This window comes from Sturnus vulgaris, chromosome 4 (assembly GCF_052056855.1).
Source record: "Sturnus vulgaris isolate bStuVul1 chromosome 4, bStuVul1.hap1, whole genome shotgun sequence".
Classification (NCBI taxonomy): Eukaryota; Metazoa; Chordata; class Aves; order Passeriformes; family Sturnidae; genus Sturnus; species Sturnus vulgaris.
Genome location: NC_142246.1, coordinates 27,145,196 through 27,153,468, shown reverse-complemented (window position 1 = coordinate 27,153,468; position 8,273 = coordinate 27,145,196). Strand labels below are relative to the sequence as shown.

Genomic DNA, 8,273 nt, shown 5'->3' with positions numbered 1-8,273 from the left:
AAATAAAGGCCCTCAGCCAAACAGTTGTTTTAATGAGAATGTTTGCAATCAAGACTACTGTGTTTTTTCCAGATACGTTGTGATTTGTATGTTTCACCATCTGAAAAAAAAAAAAAAAGATGAGAATCCCTTTTCCCTTAATAAAAAGAACCTGAACAAGTTGCTTGTTTTGAAGAAATATCATGACTTTAATTCAACTAAAACATAATGGCATCCTTTTTTAGCTATCAAGAACACAGATGCACTATGGTTCTCATTTAGAAGACACAATTCACTTGAAAACTCAAGTGCTTTTGATGGAGACTGAAAGAAGCTCTGCTCAGAAATACAAGCCTTACAATCTTCTCAGCTTCTCTCTATGAGTTAATTTTCACACAAAAATTGTATTAAATTATGTTGTTGAGGTTGTAATTATACTGAAATTAACTAATCACTCAGAACGAGATGATCTTTAAGTCCCTTCCAACCCAAACCACTCTGTGCTTCTATGACTCAGTTTAGAAGTGAGCTAAAGTTTTTAACATTGTATTGGCAGGTCATGGTTTGAATTGGCCTCAGCATTACTGCTCTCTCTTCGGCACTTTTGAATGAGCAATGAAACTTCCCAAAGTAGCTGAAAAAATTACGGCCTCAGAGGAAGCCAAATTGAGAAGACCTTTTCCTCTTCTTGCCCACTGGTTTTTGTTCTGCATTTTAATAAATAACACTTCTTATAACAAAATTTTTCAATATTTATGGTTTCATTTTAATGATTTTCACTTGGTTGTTTTAAAAAGGATTCTAAATTAAACATACAATGAGATAGTGACAAGCAGTATGACATCTAACATATACAGATACCTAACATAATTTCGTAAGGGAGCCAGTCAGTGTAAGGAAGATTACCATTCTGAATTATTGGTATCAATCCACTCCTGTATTTTCCTATAGTTATAATGAAATAAAGTATTTTTTTTTCTTTTTTACCTTCTCTCTTACCTAGAGTTATGGCAAAGTTAACTAATTTCTGAAATAAATACATATTTTTATTTCATTAGTTCCACATCTGCTTATTACTTTTCATGCATTTAAAATGTTTGGTGACTCTAGAGAACAAAAGGTGGACTTCTTTAGTTTGTTTATTTCCTTGTTTTGGTTTGGGTTTTTAGTGAAACCATCTGAATGAATGAATCTTGAAGAACTAAAGGAAGCCAAAGATGGCTTTGATGAAACTGTTAGGAAAGCTATTGATATGTACAGATGTAGTGAGAGATATCTACCCAGATTAGCAGTTTACATGTCAGTATTGTACATGTACATGATCCTAAAAATAAACTCAGAATATTTTGAATTGTAATGTCTGCTGACTGACACAACTGCCTTTTTCCACTTTCTACTCTATTGACTTCAGGTAGCACCCACGTTACTGCCCTACTTCTTCCTGATTGCCAATTTACAGAGAAACAGTTTACACCATATTTTCCTTTGATGCTCTGTTAAAACAAAATTATTTACTCTGAAAGCTGGATATGTAAAAGAAAGTGTTGAACAGGCCACAGTGGAAACCACTGTTATGCATCCTCAGTTGAGCTGAAGATACATTGGGCCACCGTGTGTTTGGAGGTGTTCTATGTTGGAAGTGTTAGACAAATGTTGAGAGTCTCAACTTTTGTCCAAGTTACACAAGTAGGGCTCATTCTCTGTCTGCCTGATTAAAGGATACCCCTCACTCTGCTGCACCAAATACAACTCTGCCACACTAAAGACACTTTCTGCTAGTCTTTAGGACTTTGAGCAATGATGATACATGTTCAAAGAAAGAAGTTCTGAATCCCATTTTCTCCCTTCTGTTTTGGGTAGAGTTTTCTGTGCATTTCAAGCCAGAAAGAATGGACAACTGGTTGCAGGTATCCCTTTTCTCTCATGTGCACAAGAAAAATAAGAAAAACAAGGTCTTGCCATGCATGGGTCCAGTTTTGTGATAGATAATGTTTTGCATAAGGGGTTCGTGCCACCTATATGAGGATGGCATGCCATTAAAGAAGAAAACTGTATTTTAGGGCTGGAACCAAACTATTCAGAATTTTTAATTGATTAAGTAATTATTTTGACTATTATGAGCAAAATACATTTCTTCTAGCATAGCACTCATTTCTGGTATGGTTTATACATATATTACTGTAATAAAAATGCAATTTATTATTAATTACAATAGTTTCACTATATCATGCATTACAATTTCTGTGTTGTAATGGTGGTAGCTGCAGAACCACAGAATGGGTCAGGCTGGGAAGGAGAACTGTGGGTCATCAGGCCCAACACGCCTGCTCCAGCAGGGTCATTCCAGAGTACATGGCACAGGGTTGCATGCAGACAGTTCTTGACTATCTCCAGTGAGGAAAACTCCACAACCTCTCTAGGAACCTGTTCCAGTGCAAGGTCACTCACACTGTAAAGAAGTTCTCCCTCATATTCAAACAGAACTTCCTGTGCATCAGTTTCTGCTCATTGTCTCTTCTGCTCTTGCATGGAGCCCCTGAGAAGAACTGGACTTGGCTCCCTCCTCTGACACTCTCCCTGCAGATATTTATAGAGATTGATGAGGTCCTGTCAACGGGTTCCCTCTCAGTTTTCTCCTCTTGAGGCTGAACAGATCCATTCCCTCAGCCTTTCCTTGTGGGAAGATTGTTTGTAAGGATAGTGCATAAGGCAATTTTCCTCAATGAATTACAGCTGTACTGATTGCCAAGAAGTGGAGACAGCCTTGCCTGCCCAATGAGGATGGTGTTATAAAAGAGTGGGTCAGCTAGCTGGAGCTTGAGCTCTAGAGTCTGCTGTTTGTGCTGTGAGGAGGCAAGGGACATGCAGTTGTGTAAGGGACAGATAAAGTAAGATGTGATGTGGGGGGACAGACAGGGTCAGGTGGCTGGGTATGGGACGGATTAGGGTTAGCCAGTTGTGCAGAAGGAAGAAGGGAACTTGCAGAGAGAAGAAGAAAAGGAGTCAGTGCTGTGTGGAACAGCTGATGAGGAAAGGAGTAGTCAGTTCTGTGTGGAGTTGCTTGAGAGAAGGCATGACAAGTTTTTAATAAAGGGCTGATGATGGTGTCAGTCTAGTCTGTCTTGACATAATTACTACATTTCCACATAAGAGAGATGCTCCAGTTGATAAGCTTATGTGGTTTTAAAAGCCAGCTGTGGATCCCTAATAAACAGCTGTTGTGTTTGGTTTGCCCCTTATTAAAGGTAGATTGTCTTTTCTGTTTCTTAATTCAAGAAAATGCTTATTTGATGTTTATGTTGAAGGAAGGCTTAGGGGAGACTAAATCAATGTCTATGAATACCTGCATGGAGGGTATAATGCAAACAGAGCAAAGGTGTTTCCAGTGGTGCCCCGTGATAGGACCACAGGATGTGGGCAAAATGGAAATGCTGGATGTTCCCTCTGAATATCAGGAAATGTTTTTTTACTGTGAAGATGACTGACTGAAATGTTGCATGATCTTCTTCCTTGGTGATGTTCAGAAGCTGGCTGGATGTGGCTCTGGACAGCCTGTCCAGGGTCAATTTGAGCTGGAGGGTTGAATCAGGTGACCTCCCTTCCAAGCCCAGCCATGCTGCAATTCTGGAATTCTGTGATACACAGCACACTGCTCTTAGGCATAACTGTGACACAATCAACCTTTTTCAACTATTTAATAGGACTACACCAATCATTTTACTTACAGTACCATACAGAGTTAAGGTGTTTATGAATTTGTGTTCAGGAAACTTTAGCACCTTGTATTGACTTCAGCAATTGTTGCTATACCGGTCATCCATATATGTGTTTTTCTGTACGTATTTTACAAGGTTCTCTGCTGCCTTGTGCCCAGTTACATTCTATTGTAACTAAGAAAATTGAGACATGCAGCTTACACAAAATAAAAAAGCTAATGTGATCAAAATATTTCCTGTGTCTAGATTCTACCTGTATTTACTGTTGTTGAATTGTTACAGTTACTAAAATAATTCTAAGACTAACACATTGTATCTACTAATGTACTCTCAGAGAAAATAATTCACATAGATACATGGAAGTTGTGAACAAAAACTATAATATATTGTTACTGGAGTATAATAACATTGTATGTTTATAATTTCTTTTTTTTTTTCTTTTTTTTTCTTTTTTTTTTTTTTTTTTGGAAAGTTGTCGCTGTTTGCTATAGAAGTGGCAAAGAAGGCACAGCAGCAGGGTTTCCTCTCAGAGGCAGAAGCAGCAGATTTATTGTAGAAATACACACATTTCATAGACTACTTTGCTGAACCAAGAATAGGGTCAGCTTATTGGTCCAAGGAAAGCAACACCTCTTACAAACATGCTTTTACTAAAACATCATGTCTCACACGCATGCATCCTATCAACAACAGCAGGTGCAACTTTTGTTATTAATTCTTATCTTTCTGTTTTCCCAGGCTCCAATATCTACAAAAAGTAATTCCACAGTAGCTTTCAGTTACTGTAATTAATAGCTGCTTGTAGTTCGACAAGTTTCAGAAAGCGTTTTCCTTTCCTACCTTGCAAGTATTTTTATAGATGAAGACTGCCATCTACTGATTTTACGTTTCAGTTATCATTAATTATTTTAAAGCTGTCTGGTAAATACTAGTGTAAGTACTATATTCTTCCTTAAACTAATCTTATATGCAGAATCACACAAATATTGAGTACGTGCTCTAATGTTTCTTGATTCATCTCAAATGAGAAATGCTTGTACAATTTGTTTGTTGCTCAAGTTTCCTCAATCCGATACTGATGAATTAAGAAAATTAATCTTAATGTTATAGTATTGAATCAATATTTGCATAAAGTCTTTCTAGTTCTAAAATTTTAAGACTGCATGGTCAAGAGTTACTCAAATAATTTAAGTAATTGAGATGCACTAGGTATTATTTTAAAATGTAAGTAAAATGTTCCAAAGATGCTTATTATTATTTTTACTTTCTAATCAGGCAGCAGTTCTTGCAGGAATGGAAATGTCTTCAGAGGAAGCAAAAGTGTGTGAAGCTAAGAGAAACTTGTGGAAAGCAGTATGCAAAAGAAGTTTACAAATGCTTCAGAGGATGTTTGGGTTATAATTCATCTTTATTGGTCAAGGTAATTACATTCTTGTGTAAGATGCAGAATACTTCAATACAAATAATTGAAATTATTTTAAAAGACAAAATTAGAAAAATTAAATAGAAGAAACAAATAGCATTTTTTTGGAAGCAATAGAATCATAGAGCATCTGATCCACTCGATTTGTTAATTCACTTTCTGAGAGTTAATCGTTCACTTTTGTTCAAATACATGGTAGATTTATTTTGCTGTGCATGCTTATCACCATGTATGTAACTTTACTGAGATCTGAGTTTTGCTGAGAAGGTGGTGCCCACTGTTTGCAGTTTCTTTTCTCAGCGGGAGTGTGGTCTAACAGGATTATTCTGTCTTTATTTCCCCTTTGACTTGAACAAATCAAAAGCCCATCAGGAAAAGTCTCAGTTATGCAGGCTGAGGAAAGCTGGGGGACCTTTTAGTTTATTGATTGCTCTGTAAATTCTCTAATGGTAGCAGAAGTTGTGACAGGATGCAGCAGAAATGTCAAAGGACTCCCATGATTAATTCTGTGTATGTTAGCAACTCTATTAGGTGTTTTTGAAAAGCACTGAGAATTAGTACAGAATGTATAATAATTTTTAAGTTTTGCTTAAAGTGTCTGGTAGCTTAACATATTTTGTATGGTAACATATTTTGTAGACTGTGCCTGCTATGTATTTTTACTTTAACAGCTCTTTAAAGCCCAATGATCTTGGAAGAAGCTAAATAAAACTTGTCCTGCAATTCTCATAACAAACTAAAGTAGAAGAAGCAGGCTATAGGAAAATGTACATGTATTCTTTAAATGCTTTAATAACTTCAGTTATTTTACAAATCATTTACACCAGAAGTGTCATTATATTTCCTTATTCTTTTCTAGTATCCCAATGTGTTTATTGGTTAATGAACACCTCAACCTGCTGGCCTGAAAGCTTCCAGAAGGCAAGTTTCTCAAAGCCATTGTAAACTGCTGCATTCAGAATTACCAGGACAGGTGTTTACCCACAATACTTGTATATAAACTGGTGAAATACAAGGCATTGGAATAGCTAAACATGGAGGAATATATCTGAAAGCAAAAGGTACTAGAAATATTTCGAAATAATTCACATTATGGAATTTTTTTGTTGTTTGCAATCATTAGATCTAAAGGTTGAAAAGGTATTTTATTATTTTTTAAGAGAAAAAAAGATCCGAACAAAGCCAAGAATTAGTATAGAATTGATGTAATCCTGTGGTAAGAATATTGCCTAAGCACGGGTATTTTGCAATTTCATGGTTAGATATTTTACTGAGATAAAGTTGGGCTGGCTCTAATTTTTGTTGTTGACATGTATCTTTCTCTTTAGAAAAAGTCAGTTCCTTTATCTCTTGTGAGAATTTATGGCAGTATCAGAATAAATTGTTACTTGTTATTACTGCAGAAGTTGGACAATACAACAGTGATGTGATAAAAACATGTATTGCTTGAAAAAATTCTGATTAAGATCATGTGTTCTGACATAAGTTAGTTCAAATATGGTTTTCTACTCCTTTGGTGAGCCTACTGGCAGATACTGGAAACTTTTATTTTGCAGGTTCAAAGAGATAAGTAGTAGATGCATTTCAGAGACAATGGCATATCTGCCATTGTCTGCCACTTCCAGCTAGAAGGCCAGCTAGCAGTTTTAAATGTAAATAGGTCATCAGGGACTTTAGATACGATTGCGCAGTCCCTTCAAGTATCAAAGCTGGCTGCTATAAAAGTAGCATTGCTTCCTCCCAGCGGCCAGCCTCCCTCCCACTGCTGTGGCTGCTGCCAGGGACACAGGCAGGGTGTGTGACAGTGGAAGCAGATGAGACAGGAAAAAAGCCCAACGTCCCCTTTGGTGACCCTCTCTTTGTCCAAGCAAAGTGACCACGCGGTTGTAATTAAAGCCATCAGATGTGACAAAGCAGCAGCAAAATCCACAGTAATCCGCAGGTTAAAACCAGGCGTTTCTGGAGCTGAGTCAGTTATACTGTTTGGAAGAAAAGGCTCCAGGAACGTTAGCCAACCTTGCTTTATAAGAATTATGTGGATTATGATAGGCTTTCAAGTCAACATCCACTCATTTTAGTAATCTGGAGTGATGCGAAACTTAGTTTCAAAACCATTTTCCTCAAACAGATCCTCTTTTGAACAGGCCAGCATGGATCAAAAAGGAACACACTAAGCAGGTGGTTGTTCTGTAGCTCTGAAGTACATCGTGCAGGATGGCAATGGCATTTCTCTAGGAAACATGGCTATGGTTAATGGAAGTGCACTGCAAATTTCTGCATTTCTGGCCCACTGTAGCCCCATCATTCACCAATTCACAGAAGATCTGATACTCCTAATTTGGCATTGTTTAAAAGTTATGTTGATTCTCACATAACCCGTGTGAGTGAATCAGAACGATCATTGCACAGTAAAGTCATGCTGATGAGAAGAGCAGAGCAATGGTATTTTTAGGAGAATAATTTCATAAAACCACCACACCATCTCTAAGCTGTCCTGTTCCTTCAGGATCCCACAAAATTCTGCCAAAAGAGAAGTACCACTAAAAAAAGGCCACAACTTTGGCAGAAAATGCAAATGTGTATCATCTCTACAGCTGTGTTGCCTGTTCTGATATGGCCCAAAGAATAACTTCTTACTGCAACATTGCTGTAAGTAGGTGTTATGCTCCCATTCATGCGAGGTGTGAAGAGAGTGCGGCATCCCTACATTTTCTGAAGCGTGATCATTGGTTACTAAAGATCTTCTGGCAAATTCGATAGATACAGCCTGATGTTATTTGTAGCCTCCTGGTTTCTTTGCCGCATTTTAGTTCTGATAATTACCCATATTTTTTGAAAGCATTCCCACGTTTTCTCACAGATGTTTCATTCCTGCCGTACACTATTATATCTATTACATTTCATCGTAATAGTTTTATCCTTTGTGCGAGTGGTAATATTTTGTTTTCCTTATGTCACATTTTCCTCAGCTGAAAGCTAGAGTATTATGAATCAGTAAGCAAAATAAGCGTTTTTACTAATGCTTTTCAGAATTCTTCCAGTGGAAAAGCTCATGGTTAGCTCTTTGGGAACATTACAGGTAAGGAAGCTCCTGACCCTTATGCAAAGAAGTCTTTGCACAAGACTTCGGTCACAATTGTGAATCAAATGGGGAA

The 8,273-nt window shown here is 37.2% G+C and overlaps 1 protein-coding gene across 1 annotated transcript; it reads left to right on the top strand.

Moving 5' to 3' along the window:
* The first annotated feature begins 183 nt into the window (after positions 1–183).
* On the top strand, positions 184–7,030 carry PDCL2 (phosducin like 2). Its single transcript, XM_088163376.1, is given in 5 exon segments — positions 184–1,236; positions 4,968–5,064; positions 5,066–5,115; positions 5,978–6,114; positions 6,117–7,030. Coding segments are annotated over 5 exon segments (534 nt in total). The 5' UTR covers positions 184–1,072; the 3' UTR covers positions 6,203–7,030.
* The last annotated feature ends 1,243 nt before the right edge of the window (positions 7,031–8,273 follow it).